The sequence below is a fragment of the Corvus cornix genome, chromosome 3 (genome assembly GCF_000738735.6).
Source record: "Corvus cornix cornix isolate S_Up_H32 chromosome 3, ASM73873v5, whole genome shotgun sequence".
Classification (NCBI taxonomy): Eukaryota; Metazoa; Chordata; class Aves; order Passeriformes; family Corvidae; genus Corvus; species Corvus cornix.
The window spans coordinates 72,704,861-72,730,819 of record NC_047056.1 but is presented as its reverse complement, the minus strand read 5'-3'; the positions used below and the strand labels follow the sequence as shown (position 1 = coordinate 72,730,819).

The 25,959-nt window shown below is 35.4% G+C and overlaps 1 protein-coding gene across 7 annotated transcripts in view; it reads left to right on the top strand.

The window, feature by feature from the left end:
* GRIK2 (glutamate ionotropic receptor kainate type subunit 2) overlaps window positions 1–25,959 on the top strand; it is a 366,191-nt gene that overhangs the window by 271,623 nt on the left and 68,609 nt on the right. For 5 of the 7 annotated variants that reach the window (XM_039568102.1, XM_039568100.1, XM_010403513.3 and 2 more), the window contains one exon: window positions 2,228–2,445. In XM_039568102.1, coding sequence (XP_039424036.1) covers window positions 2,228–2,445 — 218 coding nt within the window. Of the gene's footprint in view, window positions 1–849; window positions 2,446–25,959 lie in introns of those variants that run through there. The other 2 variants (XR_005604049.1, XM_039568104.1) reach the window with 2 other exon arrangements.

Genomic DNA, 25,959 nt, shown 5'->3' with positions numbered 1-25,959 from the left:
TTTTAGTCCCTAACATCTAAACTTTTTTTTTTTTTTTGAGAATCAAAATAAGAAAAGACCCCCAGCCTTTATTTTAAAAGATATCTCTAGAGGATAATAATTTTTCATGAAGGAAAACTAGTTTTTCAGAATTAAGGCTGACCCTCTGTCCTTGCCTTATATTATTTTACCTTTACTCAGTTCATCCTTTAATAAACTTTAAAGGCACCATTCTAAGGGTGCAGTAACAGTCTTTTTGATGATTGCTTTAAAAAAAAAAAACTCTCAGAAACCTAAAGTTGTCTAAAAGTAGGCTTTTAGACAAGCACAGAGGTTCTCACCTAATAGCAGTAGCTTTTCATTAGAAACAGTATAAAAACGCTTGGGCCATTCTCACGTTGACTTATTAAGTGCTGCTTCTTTACAAAAGACTTGCTTAGTGCTGGAGGATACATGATAGAGGAAACTCATACATGTCTTGCTGGCACCTCTCGCTCCCAGGAAACTGTGGGATATAGTGCTGGACATGACGTTACCTTGGGTACATGACAGTCAGCCCCTGACCAGGCTCTGTTTCATGGGCCCAGGTGGCACTCGGTTTCAGTCCTTGGTAAGGTATGAACTTGTGGTAACTGGGGTAACTGCGGCGAATGTTTCCACTCTTCTTTTCTTCCTATCTGACTTCCTATTTCTAAAGTCCTATCTGACTTTACTGGTGTTGGTTTTTAAATGAAATGAGTGCAATTAAAAAGAGTTTTTGATGGTGGGCTTGTTGGGAAATCTCTTAGTGTTATGGTGTCTAAGTGTCTGACTAACAGGGCCTAGGAGCAACTACATCAGACAGGTACTTTTCTACTTTTTTCCTTGCAGAATTCTAGGCAGAATCTGGCGCTGGAGTTGGCTGTCATGTCCAAGTCTGTCAGCCTTTTTTGTTTGAAACAGCAAGGGTAAGATGAACTGCAGGGTAAGATGGGCTGTTTTTGAATACAGTAGTCCAGTTATGATACCACTTCTTTTTCCCTTTTCTTTGGTTTTCTTCCTCCCTCCCTCCCCAGTCCTTGTTCTTTTTTTTGGCATTGAGTTTGGAAGTTTTACGTAATCTTTCATTTATATGAAGATGTGTTACCTTGCTGGACCAGTTCCTTAACTAATTCAATATAAGCACTAAAATTTAACAGGAATAAAATAGTCCATCTTGCCTTCATTCCATTTTACCCAGGAGATTTAAGAGCAAGCAGAGTAACCAATTAACAAAAAGGGATTGTTTCGGTACAATGGTATAATGGATATGGTAAAACTCTTTCCTTGAAAACAAGTTTCCAGATACTTCTAAAAGATCTTACATGAAGTTCTTAAAATGAAGCTTGAAATTATTATTTTGACGTCATTAGAAATTTCATTTCATTCAATTATAACATTATGGAAAAAATCCATACATGCTCATTTATAATAAATATTTGTAATTGTATATTACAGTGAAATTAATTTATTCCTATTTTTAGTAATTAGGCACAAGAGGAGTTTATGTGCTTCAATTTGTCTCATTAGGCTCTAAATTAGCATTTAAAATTATGCAAATTACTATACAGTGTCTATCTCCCCCTCCATTCTTTAGTGCCATGAGCAGGCAACTCCAGCAATGCATTATAATCTATCTTTATCTAGTTTATGCATAGAAATCTAATATTTTTATTGCTACTCTATCAAATTGAAGTGTGTGGCATAGCCAACCATATTTATATGAAATTGTGGGGCTAAACATAGAGATGGGAGATGTTAATTTTTTAATCTAAACATTTAATAAACTATCCTTTACAGCAATGCAAATGACAAAATTCCAAAGTATATTTATAATAGATTTAAGATTTTGTTTCTCAGATATGAAATCCCCTATTTCACATCTGGTCCCTTCATCAGTTGCTCGTTTTTTCTGGAAAGCAAGTTGAAGTAACTGCTTTTTTTCATACTGGTATTTATATACATATGGTCAGAAATTTTAAAATGGCACCTATCATTGAATCTCCCATTACTATCTTTTGATTCCCACAGCTCTGAAAAGATCTGTCTTTATAAATTTAACCAGTTATTTTTCATTTCAGTTGTGTGTGTTTGTACAAGCAGTACATGTAAACCTGTAGCTTAAAGATTATTTTGCACAGTGATTCCATCTCCCCACTGTGGCAAAAAGTGCTGAACACTTATTGTTTTCTGTGCATCAGTTTCACCTTTCTCCCCTGGTTTTCATTAGGTTCTGAGCTCATGCCTAAAGCCCTCTCCACCAGGATAGTGGGAGGCATTTGGTGGTTTTTCACACTTATCATCATTTCCTCGTACACTGCTAACCTAGCCGCCTTTCTGACAGTGGAACGTATGGAATCCCCTATTGATTCTGCTGATGATTTGGCCAAGCAGACAAAGATAGAGTATGGGGCAGTTGAAGATGGAGCAACCATGACTTTCTTCAAGGTAAGGTTTATATTCTGTTTGAAAAATTGCTGTGTCCTGATTTTGGGGTAAGGCTTTTACATGTTGCTGAGGGGCAACTGGTACGATTGCTGATGCTGTCAAAAAGAAGTGAAAAACTTTTTTGTTTTTATGATTAAAATGATAGAAAAGGAATCAAATGAAAAATGTCCCACAGAAAATAAAGTGAATTTTTGATGATTTTCTTTTAAAGAACTGCATTTATAGCAGTGAAGTACATGAAGAAACCTGAATACTTTTCTCAGATCTTCTATAGCTGTGTGCAAGATTAAGTTTTGTCAGATTAAAAGTTGTTTTTAATTCAGCAGCATTATACCTAGTTGTAGTCTTTACTCAAGAAACACTAAGGGTATTAGTGGCTGTACTGAGAAAAACTTTCTGGACTTCGTAATTTTGAGAAACTTTTGAATGAAATTTTAGGTCCATGTAAAAAGCTCAGATTATTCCAGTTTTTCTGTTCCTTTTAACCTGTTACTAAGGTAACTGAATTTGAAATATAGTGAAGTATGATATTGAATTAGAGAAACATATTTTTTGTCTAGATTCATCAGGCATTTAAGCAGACTTAAATTAGTGATAAGGATTCATGAAGGGAGAGAAGATGGTTTGTTCTCTAACTTCTTGTGTTTGATAGCACAGAGGTGTCTCAGATATTCCAGAGAGAGAGGTGTTAAACAATAGTTGCCTGATCTTTGGTACTTTTTGAAGACTTTTGGCTAATATATTCTGGTGTTAAGAATTATCATGCTCTCATCTAAAGCTCTACATTGACTGTCACGTTGGCATTTGTAATCAGCAAACTGAGAACCAAGGTCACTTGTAAACTGGTACAGAAATTGAAGACGGCATGCTCAGTTCCTCTCATCAAATTCAGAGAACGGAACATTTTTTTATATATCAAGGCTAAATAATCACTATTTAATCTTATGACGGTAGATCTTGTACCCAATCAAAGCGTACACATAGTTTAAATTTTAAAAAAATAAGTCATTTATAAGGCTTTCAGCTTCTGCTTGGAAATAAAAATCAATTCAACTCCAATACCTTGGAATGTTTCAAGCTGCTTAACTTAAAGCATGCACTGGGAATGTTCTGAGTGTTTTCCTCAGAATACTTGTTGGAAAAGGAGACGATGAAATTGATAGAAATGACTAATCAATTAGAGGTCTCTTCATGTCAGGAAATATGTGAAGCAGTTAAAAGTAACAACATTGAAAGTTTAAAGACTGAGGTTTTTAAAAGAGTCAAAATTATTTATGCCTTGAGACATAAAGAAATAACACAATTTATTGAATTACCAGGAAACACTATAGGGCTTTAACTTAATTTTAGTATGGCAGAAAAATTGGATCTAATTCTATTTCAGATTCAAACTGTGGACACTAAAATATTAGGAAGCAACTTTAAATTTTTAGTTTTCCTTTTGCTCGTCCTTAATTTTTTTTTTTTTTAATTTAGTGCCCCTAATGTGGGTTTTCTAAGTTTCCAAGTGCACAGAGATTATTCCTCTTTCTCTCGACTTTTTCCTCTCTGCATGTTGATATAATACTCCCTCTTCTGCACAATTATTCCTTTTTTCTTTATTCTTCTGTTTACATTTGTCTAGATATACTTTGTGTTTGTCTAACATACTGTATCCAAGAACTAGGGAGGCCTTACGTCTAATGAAATAGCACTTTCACATCCTTCACTGAAGATTTTTATTTGCAGTTGAAATAACCTAGACTTAAACACAACAAATTTAGGATGTTAGATCACATGATTTAGTATTACTCTTTTTACATTAATGAATTCTCCTCCTTCACTATGAGTGAAAAAGAGAAATCATAAGAAAACATAGGATTTCTTTATTCAGCTAATAAATTCTAGGTCAAATTAAAGTTTATTCTATTGAACAAATATATTTTCTGGACTTTTTGTGTGAACAGATCATGATTAGCAGGTGTTTTATGACATGAAACTGTTAAGAAATAGTTAAGAACTCTTCCAACTAGGGCCAACTGATTTGAAATATTTTTCTGTTGTTTACTATCTTATCTAGTAGTAAATTAATTTTTATTATTTGCTACTACTACTATTTTTATTATTAATGGATATTATTTACCTGATGAAATTAATCCAAACTTAAGCATTAGACGTAGCTACATCTGTTCTTGCAGATTGTCAGTAAGTGAAAATCATACTCAAACAGAAAAAAAAATGAAAACAATGCAAAACCATTTGATTCATTCTGAAGCAATGTCCAGGAGAACATCAGGGTTTTCTTGATGTAAATGCTATTCCCTAGAGCTACCTGTGTAAGGAATGCAGGTTAATTAGATATGTATTCCATGAAAGATAAACCAAAACATATAGATATATACAGGGTCTTTAACAGTAAACTTCCTGGTAAAATTAGGTATTTTTATCTAATGATGTGGAGTTATCAGAAAATAAAATACTATAATTTTGGTCAAAATGGTATATCTGTATTTGTGTGTTTTCAAAACATACTTCTAATCTGTAAAAACTAATTAATTCAGGAATGTAATTTCCTTACATAAGAAAATGAAAATGCAAGAAAATATTTTAAAATAAGGCTTTAAGTGGAATTAGAATATCTCATAGAATATACTAAATAATTAGTATTCAATTCATAATTAGAATTGAATATCTCATAGAATATACTAAAAAATACAAAAAGTGCTTAAAGCAAGAATATGATAAAACAGTTTTAAATTGTATATATTATATTCTCTGACATATGGATAACTGAATATCAATTAGGAAGTGCCTTTTTATATGGCATTAAGGAAAATATTAATGAACTTTTGTGTCCTGTTCTGGTGATCACACTTTGAAAATATGCTTAACATTGGAAAGTATTCATTAAAGGTGAAAGAATGACTATAGGTCTGAAAATAAGCATTAAAGATCTGTCTGTTTAATCTGCTGAAGATAAGGTTAAGAGGTGACTTGATCACGGTTTGCAAGTGCCTTAATGGGAATGAGACTTTTGATGCTAGATGACTCTCTAATCTAGCAGAAAAAGGCATAATGAAATCCAATGTTTCATAGCTGAAGTTAGGCAAATTCAGACTGGAAATAAGGTGCATATTTTTAAGAGTGAGAGTCATTAAGCACTGGTATAACTTATCTAGGAGGGGGTTGGATTCATCCATCACAGGCAGATGTTATGAGGAAGATAGATACAGCATAGCCCAAGCATGTTATTCTTTTGATTTAGAGTCTACTCAGTGAAACACATAGCCTTCATTATACAAGAGGTCAGATTAGATTCTAGTAGTATGCTCATACGTCAAAAATCTAAGAGGGTATGAATTCTGGGGTGGGAGTTGCACAAAGATAATTGAGAGGATAAATTTATCATCTGTGTGTATGTTTATCCTTAGCTACTTTGTCTTGTTTTAATGAGAGTGGATTGAGTAAAAACAGTGGCACTGTGTCACAACAAGAAATAGAGGCACCAGATGGTTTGCTAGTGTTAAATGAAATTATCATATCTTGGTAATAGTTCCAATCACAATGAGGATTGGTAGCTGCCCACAAGACTGACAGTAATTTCTACATAAATTAGCTATATAGCAGTCCATTGAATTATTTTCTTAAAAAAACTTTGGAGCGTGGCCAAAGCTGTGTGGTGCTAAAACAAAAGGGGAACCAAATGGGTATCAGCCAAACAAGCTAACTGCTGGATTAAAACCTCCTGAAGATAAAATCTTGGAGAGCACATGGGATATATGTAGAAAATGCTGTTACCGTCATGAGTCAAACATCCTTGTGAAATAGCTTTGATGAAAAAGGAGAATGTTGTCTTCAGGGTCTTGTTCCTTCATCTCATGCCTCCTCATGGTCTGAGAAACATGCATTACAACTCTTTTAGAAGCCAGAAAGCAAAGGAAAATTTCAGTCCTCTCTCCTCTTAATATATGCTTATCTGGTCTGAGCATGGAAAGGAAATAGTTTTCCAAGTTTATTATGTGCCTGGTGGGTCTGCTCAGCTAATTCATTGTGAACAATAAAGAAAACCTTAGTATTGTCCAAGAATTAGAAGAAAAGATACGTGAAAGTAAATTCTAAGCCTTATCTGCTGTTTCCTAGGGTAGGAGTTTCCTCTCCTGATACATGCTTTGATGTTTCTCAAATTATGGATTTTTTCTTAGTTATGAAATTCTCTTCCTTTCTCTTGGCTGCTTTTGTTACTATTCACCACTTTAAAATTTTGGAAGCCTTTTTTTCTTCCTTTTTGGAATAAAATAAAAAGCATTTATTATTTTCATGAAAGGTAGTGATCTCACTCTAGCTGTTCTTGGATGAAAAACTTCAGATTTTTCATTGCCTCTGACTTCTGTGGTCTCTCAGTCTATGTTTCTCGACATCCTACTGTTGGTTTCCTTGCTGAATGACAATTCTGAAATTGAGAACAATACTAATTCTACCCCGCTTCTATTTGTACCACACTTCTCCACCCTCTCACACAAAAACACATAGTTCAACCCATATGTGCATATGCGCTCTACAATGTTAAGATTTTTTTTGTGAAGCTGTCATGTGCTTTTGTTTTCCCATAATTTTTCATGTCTGTAACTTTCAACGTCAGAATTTCTTTCTTTCTAGGTTTTTGTACAGTACCAGGCACAATGGAACTTTTCTTATTTATGGTTACTAGGCATCTGCATACCAAATAGTAAAAAACAAAGTATGTTTTCATTCTCTAGTAGCAGTAAATTAGTGTCATTACTTCTGTATCACAAATTAAAGGTCTTTTCAGCTCTCTGTGAGACGTGTGTTTTATATCCTTGTTTTGTTGATAAGGAAGCTGAAGCACTAAAAGGGAATGCATCTTTTTCAAGATCACGTGGTGAAAGGTAGATAGGGAAGTAATTCTGGTGAAAAGCGGACAGGGGACTAATTCAGGAAAGCTGACTCACACACCTTAGAATTATCTGATAGACTGACTATTCTATTTATCATTTACATTTGCCAGTTTCTTTCCTTTTCTTCTTTAGGATCATGTTTTGTACTCCAGCTTTACTTTTCTACAATACATTTCATTTCTTCCTGTGCTGCTTTCTCTCTATAAAGATCCATGCTGCTGACCCTTTTTAGTCATTTTCCTTTTCCCCCACCCTCTCACATTTTACCCTCACCATTTTATCACTTGTCTGATGATATTTAGTGGAGCGACAATTCAGGACTCTGTGTCTGTCTTCCTCTTCCACATTCTCAGCCTGTTAAAAGAAATAGCATTAAGCCCTACCTATAAATTACAAAGTCTCAGAAACCATCTCTTAAAGCTGAAGGAAGGGGTTACAGGGGAATTTTCCCACTGCTTCCAGCTGGAGTACAAGTGACAGATTCTCTGACATAAACAGAAGAATAGCAGCAAGAAAAAAGGTATTAATGTCATTCATTTGTCATGTGTAAGGTTGGCATTGACATGCATAAAGCCAGTACTTCAGTGGAGTTTTCAAGCCCGGATTTGAACACTGTAATAGACAAATGATATTTATTTGTTTAACAAGTAAAGATGCAGTACAAGCACATGAGTGTATACACTTTAGTTGAATACTTCAAATAAAACATCATGATGTTTGGCAGTGTGTGTTAATTACTTGGTGCAATTGTTGCAAGTCAAAGATGAGAGAAATACTGCTTGTGAGCTTCTCAAATATCCAGTGACTGACAGTGACTAATGGAAACCAATCTTTTGAGTCACAACTTCCATGTACTAATTTCGATAATGCAAAAAAAATAATTGGTAGCATATAGTACAGGTATGTGTTCAGTTTGATTTAATAATATTTCACTTTATAGATAAGTTGCATTTTGCTGTAACAAATACAGACTTGCATGAAAACACATGCGGTACATCTGTCTAAAAAGGGAATTGAATATAAATATCATGTAAACTTTTTTTGCATCTTTTTGATCATGATGGTTTGGACCTAACTGCTAAAAAAACCTACATGCATCACTTCCTCTTTGCCATGTTTCCCTCTTTGCAAGAACACTACTTAGTTAACCACCGCTTCTTTTAATGTACAAAAAACGCAGATATAGTTGTAAATCGCTAAAGCAGGGTCTGTGGTCACTCCATACACTTGTAAGAACTAAATCTGCAACAGCAGAGCTTGTGAGAATGAGACATAGGCTTTTTCCAGAGATCTTAAAACATCTCTGCCTCACTGAGTTCTGTAGGAGCTTGGGTGGATTGGACGGTCGGGATGGACGGTGACGAGAGATCTCTGAAGTCAGATCTTGGAACATGTGGTTTATTGCAAAGGGCGTGGGTACAGGGGCACTGCTTAGAGGTGCCAGACTCAGCTCGGAGCAGGCCCAAGAGAGCAAGAATGTAAAAGTAAGAGCAAGTAGGTAAGAGTAGAGTAAGAGTGAGCGAAGAGGAAGTAAGTAAGAGAAGGGTAGTAAGTAAGGGGGAGAAGTCCTCGTTACAATACAATAAATCATCTTCTGTACTGAATATTCTAATTTTCACTAGCCAGTCTAGTACAAGATACAAACCCTATAGCATTTACATACAGCCTATAAGAATTGTTATATTACCATAGAGTGTTACATTTTAACTCCTAAAAACTACTCTTTGGACCCCTTCTGCTGAGCTAGTAAGGTCTGCTCTGACCCTTGGACCTGTCTGCAAGCAGAGGGTATTGTTCAATCAAAAGGGGATTACCTTCAGTCGGCCATACCATTGTTTTCCAGTTGTTCAGTAACTAAGACTTGGTATCTCAAAGGTGGCCTTCATTTCGATGTCGCTTATAGTTTTCATATTCCCAAAATCTTTTGTCAGGCAATCATATTTATAAGGCTTTCCTGTTTCATCTTCCCCAACAAGTTCTACTTATTTTTGCAAAAGATCAGGGAAGTTAGGCAATGGTAGGTAGGTTATGTGATGCATCACCACAGACTATAACCAGAAGAGCAGTGCATTTGAATTCTGTATGGAAGAAATTACAATAAATTCGGTACCATTAAGTTCTCTGGGGTGAACTTTGTTTTGAATTTGAAGGCAGAAAGCAGAAAAAACCAACAGAAAGTGTTTAATTCCAAATAACTGTCTAGGTATGGGGACAATGGTTTTATTCTGTCATGACCCTTACCTCATCTTAGAGGGATTACTATTCCTACAGTAAATAAGAGCATATGTTTGGCTTCATGTTGCATTTCAGTGCTAAGGCATGAAACTAAAAGTAGATGGAACGTGACAGAAATCCTCTACCTTTCCACCCTCATCTTTGTCCACACCCATACCTTTTCCCTTCCCTTTCTCCTTTCCCTGCTCCTCATTTCTTATACCCTTTTCCCTGTCAGTTAGGACTGAAAAAGATGAACATAATGACCAGTCAGATTTTAATTTCTACAAAGATTTATACCGCTTTATTCTATATATTCAGACAGTAAGCACTTTTAATAAACTGCTGTATAATATTTGGTTATACTCCAAAACCACAGGATTCATATATATCATTTACATGTCTCAGGCTACAACTCTTAGAAATGGATGAAAAATGTACAAATGCCTTTTGACATTCCCTTAAAAAACCCCCCAAACTTTTCAGTGAAAACAAAAGTAGACATTCACAATAATTAAAATATTGAAACAAATAATTAAGATATGAATTGGGTCCCCACTAGTTATTTTTGAGAGGAAGTCAAAGAGAGACATCAAAAATAAATGAAAAGATGGTATCAGGAATATTCTAGTTTCTCTTTGAATCAATTAACATTTTCCATAACTCAGTATCGGTTTCTGCCTAACCAAAAATGTTCAGAGGGGAAAAAGTGTTATGTTGATCTCCCCACTGAACACTCAGGTGGGCTACCCTATGGTCCTATCTGACCTTCCTGTCCCATAATTATTTCAGGGTGTGAATATTATACAGAGCTAAAACAAGCATACAAACAAGAAGTTGGCATTTGCATTATTTCTCAAAATTGCATCCAACAATATGCATTAATTAGTGCATATGCATTAATGATCCATATTGTAGGTACATGGTGGAGGTGGTCTGAAGAAAATTGATCTTTCTCAGTGTATAAGGTATGATAAAATATAGCAAGATCTAATTTCCAGCTGGATGGAAATACAGGATACAAGAAATCATAGCCCAGACTGGGTAAAAAAATAACAACTTTACATTTCTCCTTAGAAAGTCAAGCTTGATATGCATATATTACCCAAACCACAATTTGAGTCCAAAATTGTGTCAGGATTATTTATCAGCAAAAGACATGAATTTCTGTAAAATGTAGATAATTCAGAGGGATGTAATAATCTAGATATTTGAAAAATCATTTTGCAGTTAAGAGAAACCCATTCTGCCTCTTTTTTTTTTTTTGAGAATATATAGTGATGCCACAAAAGACAACAATCACAGAATCACAAAAGGGGTAAGGTTAGAAGGGACCACAGTTGGTCCTCTGGTCCCACCTCCCTGCTCAAACAGTCATCCTAGAGCGCATTGCGTGGAATTGTGTCCAAACAGCTCTTGAATATCTCCAGTGAGGGAGACTCCACAACCTCTCTGGGCAACCTGTTCCAGTGCTCAATCATTCACACAGTAAAGAATTTCTTCCTCATATTCAGATGGAACTTCCTGTGCATCTGTTTCTGCCCATTTCCTCTTGTTCTATTGCTTGGCATCACCGAGCAAAGTCTGGCTCCATCCTCTTGACTCTCCCCTTCAGATACTTCATCACATTGATGTTGTCCTCTCTCGTTCATCTCTTCATGAGGCCAAACAGGCCCAGCTCCCTCAGCCACTCCTCATAAGAGAGATACTCCAGTTCTTTACTTATCTTCGTAGCCCTCCTCTGGATTTGTTCCAGGAGCTCCATGTCTCTTTTGTACTGAGGACCCCAGAACTGGACACAGCACTGCAGATGTGGGCTCACTAATGCTGAGTAGAGGGGCAGGATCACCTCTCTCAAGCTGCTGGGAATGCTGTACCTAATGCACCCCAAGATGCTTTCCTTTTAAGTCAGATGGAATTTAATCACTACTAATAACTGCAAATTGCTTTTCTCAATAGCTGTTTTGTTTTGCTCGCTGCTAGCTCTACATGCTATAGGCCTGTAGCAAGAGTCAAACCAGATTTCAGATCCAGCTGCAAATGAACATTTTTGTTGTTGTTGCATTTTTATTTTTCAGTTGTGAAGAAAGCTTCTCTGGCTGCTAGAATGCTAGAACTGATGGGAGTGGAGCTGAGTGTCATTACATGGCAGGGCAATCTTATATCACTCTGCTAAAATTGAAAGCCACTGGGAATCCACATCCTTTGGGAAGTGAGTTATGTTGCCTAGACATTTGAAAGTGTGACAATGGGAAAATCAACACTGAAATTGCTGATTCTTCCAATGTACATTTTCTTTATGTACTAATGTAGGTATTGTTTTAATTGGTAACCCATTTTTCTTCCTCTCCCTTAACCGATGCCCTCCACTTTCTGGCCTGTTCAGGGCCTGTAATGACACTGCTGACAGGATCAGTTGTAAGAGCATTACTGATCTCTGGGTTCTCATCATAAGTTTAGTTGCAAGGGTTTTTCCTCAGAAATGCATAACCTAATTGCTCTGCCTCCTTATCACCTTTCTCTTCTCCTGCTGCTTTCCCCAGGAGGCAGGGTGAGAACACTTCTCTTTTTTCTTCTCTTTTCAGCTTTTTCCCTTTATGTTTGTCTTCAGATCTTGAGCAAGGTGAGAAAGGGAACTGAACTAGATCATAGAGAAACCTTTAACTGCAAACAGCATTCTTTATGAAAGACATAATTCAGAGATAGGGTATGTTTAGGAAATTCAGAGTACATCTGAACACGTTTAACTATCAGAGTCTAAAAAAAAGTGCCTTGCTCTTCAAAGCAAATAGATCTGTCACCAAGTAGCCATGTAAAGTTTGCCGGATTTGATCTATGACTCATCCTGGGAATGTGATTCAGAAACAATTCTCCAGAGTGAACTGTCCCTTGGTTCAGGCATTTTTTGTGAGATCCTGCCATATGAGCAACATTCAGTGTTGAATTCCTGCCCACTAAAACAGCCTGAAATCCTCCATTCATTAGCAGAGGTGAACTCTTAGTTCTGCCTGTCAATTTATATATCGTAATACTGAGGTGTTGTCCAACTGCATTAGCATTTCTTTGTGTAGAGAAATATTTTCAGTGCCAGAATTGCCCCAGACATCACCTAAAGTCTTATTATGATGATGAATTTCTGTTCCAGATTTATTAATTTCTCCAAACGGAGTGCTTGTTGAGATTGATTAAACCATCCTTTTTGCAATATATCTATGGTAATAATTATATAATTATGCAAGGTTTTTTGCCTTTTAGGCGTTTTTCTGTATCCATGCATTAATGAACTTGTATTTAACGTACTAAAGATCCTTAATCTGCGCAATATACTTCACTAGTTTATTAAAAAGTGTACTAAATTTTGCTTTAGAATCACAGAATCACAGGATTGTTTAGGTTGGAAAAGAGCTCTAAGACTGAGTCCAACCATTAACCTAATGCTACCAAGTCCACCACTAAGCCATGTCCTTAAGCACCGCATCTGCATGTCTTTTAAATACCTCCAGGGACTCTGACATAACCACTGCCTTGGGCAGCCTGTTCCAATTCTTGACAGTCCTTTCCAGGATGAAATTTTTACTAATATCCAGTCTTAACTTACCCTGACAAAACTTGAGGTCATTTCCTCTCATCCTATTGCATGTTACTTTTGAGAAAAGACTGACCCCTACCTTGCTACAACCTCCTTTCAGGTAGTTGTAGTGTATTTACACAACGGTCTCCCCTGTGGCTCCTACTCTTCAGGCTAAATACACCCATCTCTGTCAGCTGATCCTAATAAGACTCGTGCTCCAGACCCTCCACCCTCTCTGTTGTCCTTCTCTGGACATTCCAGCACCTCAGTTCCTTTCTGGTAGTAAAGGGGCTCAGAACTGGACTCAGGTTTCGAGGTGTGGCCTCACCAGTGCCAGTTACAGGAGGACAATCACTGCCATGGTCCTGCTGACCACACTATTGCTGATGCAGGCTAGGATGCCATTGGCCTTCTTGGCCACCTGGGCACACTGCTGGCTTATATTCAGCCAGTTGCCAACAAACTGGGCAGCTTCTGGAATAGTGGCTGCTCTTCCCACAGCGTGTAGCTTTGCATGGGGTTGTTGTGATCCAAGTGCAAGATCCAGCAACTGGCCTTGTTGAACCTGATACACTTGGCTTCAGCCCATCAATCCAACCTGTTCTGATCCCCCCTCAGAGCCTTTCTATCCTCCAGCAGATCAACACTGCCTTGCAACTTGGTGTCATCTGCAAACTGACTGAGGGTGCATTTGATCTCCTAATCCAGACAAGTGATAAAGACATTTAACAGGACTGGGCCCAATTCTTAGCCCTGGGAAATGCCAGCTGAGACCAGCTGCCAACTGGATATAACTCCATTCACCACTGTTCTTTGGGCTTGGCCATCCAGACATTTTTTTACCCAGCACAGAGTACACCCTTCCAAGCCATGAGTGGTCAGAGATGAGAAAGAGGTGTTGAAAAGCAATTTGCAAGCAAAATCCAGATAAGTTATCATGTGAACTACTGTGATTTGAAGGAAGCATGAGAGCTTTTACTATATTAATACATACTATTAGTAAACTATTATTTACTAATGAAGGATATAACTTACCTTAAAATATTTGTTTGCGTATCTTTGCACTTGAGAACTGAAATATGTTACACCTCAACAAACTGTAAAAAATGGAATATACTCTAGAGGCCTTTGAAGACTTGAATTTCTTAGTCTTTCTTTGAAGAAGTCATACTTCCTTTTGCTGTAGGCCAGTGGCAAGACAGATACAGTTCTGTTTCTCTTTCCTAACTCTCACTGTCTTTCTGTGTCTTTCATTTTTTATTTTTTTATACTAGTGATACCTTCCTTGACTTACAAGGACACTTCCAGAACTGTTTAGAAGCTTCTATTCGACATTTCTCATAGAAGTTTCATGTACTCTTTCATACATTTCCACCTTCTGAAAAAGGAATATGCATTCCTAAATGAACTTTCTGTGAGGAAGGAATACTAGCAGCCAAAATTTTCTGTGATTTTATGGGAAAGTTGTCTACCTCTGGAAAAGAAGCTTTGAGGATAGTTTCTTTGATTCTAGAACTTTTATCTAAGCCTATCCGGGTAGTTATCATTCAAATGTATTTTTATTCAGGTTGAATTGCTAAGGAACTTGAATTGAATTTAAAGAAACCAGCTTGGTTTCTTCATTTTATGGTTACACCTTGTATTTCTGATGCAGTTTGTGGTCCTTGAAGAGCATTCTTATCATAGCTCATTATAGATGTGAGATCCAACAATGGCATTCTAGTCAGGGGTTTGGCTACTCCTACAATCAGAAGTTAGTGGAGGAAACACTGATTTTTTGGTTTCCTTTTCCAGTCACAGACTGTTCATAATGAAGAAGATTTGGCTGTTTCAGTGGTTGTCTTTTCAAGTCAGATCATCAAAGAGGAAAGGAAGGTTGAAGGGAAACCATGGGGCTCATTTCACAGAAGTACTGAGGCCAATTATTTTTTTATTCTTATTCATCTAATAACAAATTTCTGGACTTCTTCTCCAAGAGGAAGCTTGATTTCTAAGTACTACAAATAAATGTCTGAATACTTACAACAAATATTGAGACTCGTGGTCTTAATTTTTAGGTCTTCAATTTTTGTTTCTGAAATGTAGCACTATGGTAAATTGAATCTCTAACTTTTAGGGGAATTCATATAACAGCAAAACCACTAACACTGCCAAAGGCTGCAGTTGCAATAACTTGTGATTTGAGATTTTTTCTTTTATTTTTGCCTTTGTTAACATCAAAGATGAAATCAAGTCATTAAAAACCTCTCCTATATCTGTCATTCAAATTTTTAGTATTTTATTTTCTTTGACTGTCTTGCATTACACAAACTCTATTTTAATGTTATCAACTGCTACTGTAGTTAGTTTCACCTCATAAGTAAAACGTTTAGCAAAGGTAATTTATTATTCTTTTTAGATATAAGAATTGTAAAACAAAGCGTGGCATTCCTAAAACAATAATTAATGAAAGCAGGAATAGACTGTATTCCTGAAGTATCGCTGAATGCACGGGGTAGGACTGTACTAAAAGTAGATTGGTGAATTGGTATATTGGTATAGAAAGGATATCAACTGTTGATTGAGAGAATTTTATAGGAAGGCATAATAATATACTGTGTGTTGGTCTCAAAGCCAGAAAACAAACACACACACACACACACACACACACACACACACACACATACACATACACACAGATGATTTGTTTTACTAGGAAAGAAGTAGCTTTTGAAACATGTAAGGCAGGTTTCTTCTCACTCCAATATGTGGATACCTGCTTTCCTCTTTAGTAGTCATCTAGGTGCCCCTGACTGACACTGGAAAGAAACTGAAAGGGACCAGAAAGTAGTTCCTCCATACTAAGCAACTATCCTAGAAGGACAACATTCTCCAGAGTTACAGGAATTAACCTGTATGGTGACTGTAAAGAAACTTAGGTTAGTGCCTGAGTGTAGATACTTAATGTGGAGGTGGCTAAAAATATTGAAGAAGAATCTTATAAAATTTCTGGTCACTTTTTAAGCACTAGACACTTTTCATATATCTATAAACTACAGTTTGACCATAGGGAGAGGTGGTGATTTAAAAAATCCATGTACTCAATTAATTTTACAAGGAATAATACACATAATTCCTGTTCTATGATAAAACTGACTTAACTACCACAGTGAAAATATTTGTTTTCTTTTAGATTAATGGTTTAAAAACTGCAAAGAGATTATTTTTGAACATGTTGGCACTGAAATGAACACAAAAAAAAGTAGAAAAGGAAAATCTCTCATAGAAAATCATAGAAAAATCCATGCTTTGGCTTACAGTCTGAGTTGAAATATGGCCAAAATTATGGTCTATGTATGTAAACATTTCATTTAGAAAGATTGAGCTGATCACAATGAGTAAGCCACTGATTAGAAAAGCCTGTATTTTAAAAAAGAAAAAAAAGAAGTAAAAATAAAAAAGAATAAACACTATACAACATTTTGATTTGCTTACATGGCTCCATGTGCTTGATCATATTAGAAGTTCAGTACATTTATCTTCCACCAGCAGGGCAGGTGTTGCTGTGTCATTTGCTGTATAACTTGTCATTTTTGTTACATTTATAAGTTCAATTTAAAAAAAATTAAATTAGAGACACAGGTGCAGGCTTTCTATGGGTACACCAGTAATGTGTTTGCCTTGTCTGCATATTTTGTAGGAAGTATCTTGTAGTCACAACATATTCTGTCACAGTTTTCATGGAAACTTGAAAATGGGTGCTGTTCACCTTGCATATGGGAGATTAGTGGGATGACACGGCAAAATTAACAACCTTGTTTACAGGAAAAATAAAATTAGCTGACATCCAGAACAAACTATACCCTCTAACAGATTCTGAATCATTCATTATGTTTTGCAAATTTTATTTTTCTATCATTTTGGATTTCTTGGTTAGAAATTAGAGCAGGAAAATATTATAGCTAGAATAGAATATTTCAGATGGAAGGCATCTAGAGTAATCATCTAGTCCAACTGCCTGAGCAATCCAGGGCTGACCAAAAGTTAAAGCAAATTATTAATGGCCTGAACCAAAGGCCTTTTAAACACTGTCAGGCTTGGGTCATTGACCATCTCTGGGATGCCTGTTCCAGTGTCCAAAGCTGTTTTAAAAATTATTGATAAAAAATCACGATTTCTTACCCCCGATTTTGAAATAAGAATTTTGAAAGGGATTGTCTAAAGTAAAATGTATACTAAAATCTTTACATGGAGTTTCACATATATTTTTTTAAATGTGTTCTGTATCTCTGTCTTGTACACAGTCAGACTATATTTTTAGTAGTAAGCATAACAGGACAGGATCTTTTTTAAAATCAAGGTCACTGGGCTAAACTCTCTTTTCCATTAAAATTAGGCAATCATGCACAAACACACTATTAGGAAGAGTCTTAGGTATGTATTTGACATCTCCTGAATTATTATCTGTATTTTGTTTCTGTCCTGCTCACAAAAGAAAAAAAAAATTTTAGTACTGGTTCAACTTAGAGCTAATTAGTTGTGAGAGTAGTTCAAGTTATTAGTACAACCTGAAAATCCTAAGATGGAACTAAATCCTTAATTCTTCTATGTTTATTTTTTATACATAAGTTCCCATTGATTCCAATAAGTATTAGGTATTTCAATACCTTTGTGAATCTGGATTTAAAGACATATGAAAAAAAAGAGAAAAAGAAAGGATCTAATTCCAAGTAAGACTAAACATAAAATTAATTGTGGCCACTAAAGCTTAATAAATCTGAAGTTTAACAAAACAAAGAAACAAACAAACAAAAAATGTAGAGTTCTGGGGCTAGAGCAAAGCCAAAGTAAAATGCAACTAAAACACCAATCATATAATATTTTCATTCTGTTTGAAACAAAAGTGTTATATTTGATCTTGAATTTAAAAACTGCTTTTCTCTTTGTCATGCTAGTGTTTGCCACAGCATTACAATGAGAACTATTAGATAATTGATATTGCTTATCATTTTAATTTTAAATGAAATATTTCATTACTGTAATATGTGTCAAAAGAAATTATTTCATTTAATGTGAAAATAGAATCTGATTTTTTCATATTCAAGGGCAGAAAAACAAACACACTCTAAGTTCTGATGTTCTCTAATGCACATTACTGATTTGTAAACATATATTTGGAATGTATTTTAAGTGATGACTAATTTCAAGCTTATTTCCATAGTGAACACGATGTATTTTGAGATGGATTTTTTAAGTGGGACCCAGAATGGCTCCTCATTTGCTTAAAAAATTCAAACCCAGATCTACTTTGCATAATTTTACATAGGCAACGGTTCAGTATAAAGGAACAAATGCTCTTCTTCTCCACATACACACACATAAGTGATGACTACATGTTTGTGTGCATAATTTGCAAACAGCCTTTGCCCTGAAGGTATAGGAAACACACTGTTATTTTACTGCACTTCTTTTGTTGAAGAGGAAGTGGTGTCATTGAATAGAATTGCCTCATCAGACACTCTACAAAAGTGCCAAGTTGTAGCAATCAATAGGGAAACAGCAGATGTGAAGGTTAGTTGGCATCAAAGAATATGAGTGGGAAAGCTTTCCTATGGGAAAGAAAGTGCTTCATTACTCTTTATCTATACTCAGAATATTGATTCTATCAAGCTTTCAGAAAATTAGAGTATGATGGCTTTCACGACTCCAGCTCTGAACGAGTCACTTTAAAAACAGTTAAAAGAGTTATATAGCTATCCGTGTGGGAAGTTGTACCAAGTGAACAGAATTTTATTAGTTTTTAAACTTAAATGCTGCAATTTCTTCTCTTTCTGAAGAAAGTTCCAGTGCAATGGCTCTGGGACAAGGACTGCCTCCCTAGGTAATCATTGTAGATGAGTATAAATGTTGCTTTTAGAGCTGTTCATAGGAAACAAACAACATGTTATCATTTCTCTAGAGTATAAATGTTTAAAAACTCTAGTTCAGAAAGTTTCTTGTTTTGGGACTGCCTTGGATATTCATATTTGTTTCTTTTTCTGAACCATGTAAACGATGTTGGTCCGTACAGGAACTACTGCAGAAAAACTGAGTTTCAATACATCAATCAAGTTCATTCTCTTTAAAGAGATTGTCCTGCCGGGAATGGCAAAACTGGAGAGTCAGTGAATCATAGATAGCATTTGTCAGTGTAAGAGCTTGTAGTTGCTGATAGCAGTTGAATGCTTTTCTGAGCAAATGTAAAAAGGAGCAGGTGTTAGTGCGGATAGAGTACTTGCAAGGAAATATTCACTGATGGATGGTTTTGTTCATTCACTTTGCAAACTTGTAAGATAGTTTGTTTCCATGAAGGTGAATTAGATTTTGTGTGGTTGAGACTGATTATGCAGGGTTTTTTTCTTTAGAAAAAGAGCTCAATTTTTAATCATGTATCTTTCTCTAAGAATATCTCTAGTCAGAGGGATGGATATATATTTCTTATAAAACATTGAAGCAAGTTTGTCTCATTGATCTTTAAATCAAAATACTGCTTAATGGTAGTTATGCCTTTTGGTGCTCAGTTATTATTTAGCGTAAATATATTTATTTGGCAAGATGAAGAAGGAGTCAGCATTAATTATCTAAAAGCACCTTTCTCACTGAAATCCAGCATGGATTGAAAATTAATTGTCCCTGGTCCTTGGGCTCTGTTCACACTAATAAGCAAATAAATGCACTATGACACACTGAATCAAAGGTTGCACTGACAGTTTAGGAATTTAGAGCCAGAATAGAACCTGATTTGCTGAGTACTCCAAAGTGCTTCCAATTCCTCTGCCTACAAAGTTCACAAAAGGGGACCACAAAAGTTCGCAACCAAGTTCACAACTGAGGACTTTAAGAGCTTAAATTAAGATCTCATGGTATGTGTTGAGATTGGTCTTTCGTTTTAGAGCACTGTGTAATGATGTTTACAAGCAAATTGCTTCTGCCTTCAGTGCTTACAGATATATTTGGCAACAAGAGAAAATGATTTTGCCTTTGGATTTAAAATGAAGCTGAGGTGTTCCTGTCATACATTAGCCAACACCAATATTTTTCCCTCAGTAAACATAGACGAAAACACCATAAAAAACTGTAGAATAAGCTCACCCTTTTTGTGATTTTGCTACTCTCCATCAACAATTTATCAAAGCAAGCAAAACAGAGATAGCAATAAGATTTATATCTGTATCTAACATGCATAGAAGTTTGCAACTTGGAAGTTTGCAATTAGATTCTTGTTTTAGGTAGCAAATTCACATTAGTAATGGAGAGAGTAATTTTATTTAAATATGCTGAGAAAGTTAAATGTCCGTGTCTTGAAGTTACAAAAAACACTCCAAGCTGAAATCTTCAGTCTTATCTGAGAGGACAGAGAAAAACCTTTTTTTCTATTGCTGTATTACAATGATTCCATACTTGCTCAGAAACAAATAACCCAGAGTTTCAGCCAACCGTATCAGCTGTGAGCACTGAGATTCAGGGTCAAGTTTACCTGCAAGTGAGATCACCTATAAGTGTCTATTCTGGCAGCTTTTCACTTGGCCTAATATCTGTTACCTTAATCAAGATTGCTTTAGAAGTGTAATGATCCCTGTAGTATATTTTTAGTTCATTTACCATGTATCTTTTATAGAAAGAACAGAGCATTGTAGTTTTCAGAGTGGGAATACATGGTTTGAATATATGTAATATGGAGCACATCCTCTAACTGTGTTTGCATAAGTCACATTAAAATTAGCATTTTGCAAGGCATCGTAAAAAAAAAAAGAAAAAACCAAATCCCTATAGACCAAAGTTAGTGACAATATTTGATGGTCCTAAAGGTAGATGTCTCATTCATTAAATATTGCAGTCTAGCTAATTAGACTATATGAACTGTATTATTTTTTACTGTAGGTCTCCCGACAGTTTTCTGAAAACAATGACCATTTTAATTGATTACCGAAACAATAAAGTCCAAAGAATTAAGTTCAACTACTTTTCTCCAGGAATTACATCGTGATTCAATAAAAGATAGGAATAAAGCTGCTTCAAAGCTCAGCTGTAGGAAACTTAACACATGCATACAAGCAGGTGCCATGAAGAAAAATATTTATCAGAAGAATGGGATTCTGTAATTACTGTAGGATAATTCTAAATTGAAGAATTTTCTTCTTCATAATGACATACATTATCAAAACAATTGTATCATATGAAACTCTGTGCACCTTACTAAGGACAGAAAGCTTTATTACTTTTTTCTTTTACTGCTGAAATTTGTATTTCTATGCAATCCCAGTGTATTGTGCTGAAAGTCTCTAGACAAATAGATAGGTGTTCGATCAGATAATTTGCAATTGTAGCCTTTTTCCATGTAGAGTTATCAAAAGCTCTTTCCTCTAAATTTTTTTTTAAACTAGTACACTCAGAAATCCACTTTGCCAGAATGTTTTCTACTAAATTGGTCAACAGAAAGTACAGGAAAATTTTCTGCAGGATGTTCACAGATTACTGATGCAGAAATGTACAGAATAAACAGAGCAATGCTGTTACTGGTGACATCAAATGCATGACATTAACAAGTCCGGGATACAATTAAATTCACCCTGTTTTAGTGAAGCAAGGAACCAACGCCACCTGGGATTTAAAAGATCTTAAGGAATAGATAGATTTTTTAAAATGCTGATTTATGGTTAGGAGGCATAGAATATTGCTAGAATGTCTGCTAATATCCTTCCCCTACCTTCCTTGTGTCAACTACTGAATCATACCACTCCTTTCGGGTTGATAACATTCATCTCTGGTTTCTGGTTGTCTTCAGGGTCTTGGTTGCTCCAGGTCTGTTCGTTCTCTTGTTTCAATCTGAAAAATGAATTCTTAAATTAGGGCTAATGCTTTTGAATAATTGTGCTTTAAATTCTACCTACACAGAAAATTATTTTAGTTCTAGTGTACAGACAGAAAAAAATGCACTTTCTCATGAAAATAGTATCTTTTTCTCTCATGTTTTTACAAGACAATTATGCCATGCTTATTCCTATGTTAACTGCAGAGACTTGCAACTCATTACCAGCTAATTATTGTGTTATTGATAATGGCTCATGTTGTGGGTTGGCCTTTTTGGTGGTTTTTGTTTGTTTATCTCTTGGTTTGTTTTGTTTTATTGGTTTTTACTGTCTTTTGTTTGTCTCAAATATCCTAGGCACTATATTACTATAGATTTACATTAAAGCCCTAATGTTAATTCAATAGGTAAAATCTAAGTGAAATTAGTGATGTAGTGCAATTCATAAGAGGCACAAACCCCTGGATGGATTCGCATCAGCGATTTAATTTTCATGTAGTGACAAGAATTTCTCTTTGCTGCAGAATCCCGTGCATTAATGTGATGATCTGGTTACCACTTTCTGCAATAAACAAAATGATTCAGCTTTCACATGTCCAAACATCTTCCTGTCATGGAAAGCTTTTCCCTTGCATAGGCCATCTGGGATCTTAACAGCTTGCTTGCCTCCAGCTCTTCTGGTACTTCCTCAGCCCTCAGCTTTGTATTAATGCAGTGAATTTTATACATGCTCAGTACACTCAAAGTACAGAGCTGTTTTATTACAGAGGCAGTTGTACAGAAAAAACCAGCTCCATTAGAAGAAAAAAAAAAAGTGCAAAAGAACCAACAAAAAGCCCCCAACAGCTCCCAAACCCGGAAAAAAAAAATATATGAAGCAAACTAAGACTAAGATTAACACTTAACTGTTGTGTGGCACCCTGAACCTGTAACCATTTATCCAGTAATTTAATTAAACCAACCTGTGACCAGAAAATCTGAAATTTGAGTCTAATTTTAGGAGTTCATAATACAGGGTCTGTCTATAAAATAGTTTTATGAAGAGTTGCACTTACCAGGAACTTCAAATAATCTGGGTATGTAAATATTAATAATAGTGCAGCTTTGGAAGTGTTCTCAGATAATTGTACATAAAGAAAATTATTACTTTCCTAAAATCTTTATAATTTATTATTTCCTCATTTTTTATACATGGGTATAGCCAATGATACAAGCTTGTAAAATATAAGCCTATCACCTTTAAATCACAGCTGGTGAAACTACCACAACAGGTCTTTAGTGTGGATTCCTCCCCAACAGCAGGACCCCTCTGTCATTGGACATTATTGTGAAGATGTAACATCTATGTTATATCTTTCCATCTGCCTAGCATTGATATTTATCACAGACAGCAGAGAAGTAAGTGCTTATTATGTGGCTTGAGATGAGAACACTATAACCCCTTTTAAAGCTCAGAAAGGAAGAACAAATCTCTGTGATTATTTGGTTGCAGGGCTGAGGTTTAGGAGTTGGGTTTTTTATTCCTCAAAAAATTTATTTTTAAATTAGGTTCTTTGAAACTCCATGCAATGTTTTTTGCTCATTGTGTTTCTAATCTCTGTGATGCCTTTGTGTCAATTCTGCACGATAATGAAATTGTTAAATACAGCTGGATCTAGCCCTACGTCCTCTGCCATTAGTCTTATGGTCCTTTTAAATTCTGTCATTATGGTTTAAAGCCGTGGTTGAAAGCAATTATTTGGATTAATTTTATGACATGAATTTTAAGAGACATTGATGCTTCTCTTGGTATATACTCTGGTTGCCCAACTCTCTCATAGCCTAATCTGGTGCTTCTTTTCTTCCATACAAGACAATGGCAGGTTGTTATTCTCCTTTAGATTCTGATAAATAACCTGTGCTAGTGGTATTCTACAACATGCTAGTCTTTATCTGTCAAGTGACTTCATTTCAATCCATCCCTTGAAAATGGTTGACAATATCTAAAATTCAAGCAACAAGAAAAGGCTGCTGTATATTGAGGTGAAAAATAAAATAAATTTATTTTTAATCTCTCCTTTCTCAGTGGAGAACATGGGGAGGGGTCTAAAAGGATCCCACAAAAAACATTTTTAGGTCCAATGACATATTTTCCCACGGGATTTTCCAGAAGGTCAGGCAAAACTGGAAGGTGGAAGTCTTTTCTCACTTTTTGTTTCCATTTTCTGAGCCCATCTAAAGTCTGGAGGTATATGGACAGTGAAAGTGCTCGGGTAGGGTCCCTAATTTTATCATCCTGTTTCAGTCCCACTACCTAATGAAAGTATATTGTCTTTGCAATTAAAAGGTCTTTCAAAAATTTTTTATACATGCAGAAAAGAAATTTCCAACAGAAAAAAAATTCAGTGTAAAAATCTCATCAGTTTAGTAAGTACTGCTATCAGATTTCTCTGGAAGAATTTACCTGAATTCACTAATCTTTCTGGCTTAAACCAAGTCATTCATCTTCCCTAGCTTCAGAGCACAACCTGACTGAGTTTTTTATTTCACTTCTGTAGTTAATGTTAGATTGGGACAGCTAGAGAATTGTTCTGTGGAGATATCCTCTTTTTACCTTTTCTGTTGACTAAAAAGTGAATCTCTATGAATATCTTAGCTTGTAACAGGTGAATAACTTTTGAAAGTCTAAAGAAAGCACCATAATTTTCTCTCTAACTGTATTTTATTTAATTTTCAGTGTTATTTTAATTCAGGAATTTTGTAGCTACTTTTTTTAAGTTTTGAAAGTTTATAAACAGTATTTTACGCCTTTGGGTTATATGCCAGTTTGATAGCTCACCTGTTTACTTTAAGAATTTTCTTATTCTGTCCTCTTTCTTTTCTTCCCTTCTAGTTGACTGAAACAGTATATTTAGTTTTGATGATTAAAAACTCATTCTACTAAATCATTAAAGAAGTACCATGGCATATTAATCTCTGTTTTTAAATACACTGTCCAAGTGCTAACCATAACCAAACATGTTTTTCTTATAATAAAAATTGGTGAATGAAGTAATTCTGAATTTAATAAGTGTCCTTATTTTAAAATAAACTGCAGTGTTGATATATTGGTTAAAGAGCATTAATATTGCATTAAATTTTTACAGCTCTACTCCTGAGTTTACCTATCTAAATTACTCAGTTAAAATTATATATCCATCATTTCTTCTCCTAAGATGCCATCTGTTCCACAGATAACTTAGGTAACTAATTGCTCCTTTAGTATTTAAATCCTCAATTGCCACCTGCCCCTTCAGTCAGCAATTTCATTAGTTTCCTGAGAAAGTTTTCTTCTGATGTTATGCAGAAATGACTAAGTTTGGCTGTTCTGAACAGCTAAGTGCCTACCTCTAAGTCTCACTGGGGACCTAACATTCCTCCAGGGACTGGTCTGGAAACAGGATGGCTGGATCTTCCTTGATTCCCAACAGTGGCAGCAGTGTTGTTATAACTTAGTTTTAGCTGGTGATTCAGTTTGTAGAAAATACATTAGAAAGAATAACTGGATTTTTTTACTGCTAAGACATTTGAGGGGAGAACTCTTTGCATCCATAACATTTAAGATATCCCATTTTGTGTATTATTATGAACAAAAGAGCAAATAGATAAATAAACTAGCATTCTAAAATAAGAGAAGGGAAAGAAGGCATTTAACACATCTGAAAATTCAGGGTTTGCTTCACTGGAATGCTAATATGTCTCATCCCAAACAGCCCTTTGTTACTTAGTCTACTCAGGTGGACTGTAAGTTTTTTTGTTTTTTTGTCAATGGTATGCATACAGGACGGAAGAAAAATTCTGTGTAATTTGTATTTCCATTCTATTTATGCTTTTAAAGTGTAAATTTTGTTTCGAGATAGTCTATTTTAATTTAGATTGTTTCTGTTTAGTATCTTCAGTAGACATATGTCCTCTCCTTCTTGGCATGATGTCAAAGATACAAGGGTGCAGAAAACTGAGGCCATTCTACTTAGAACATTGAGTATGAA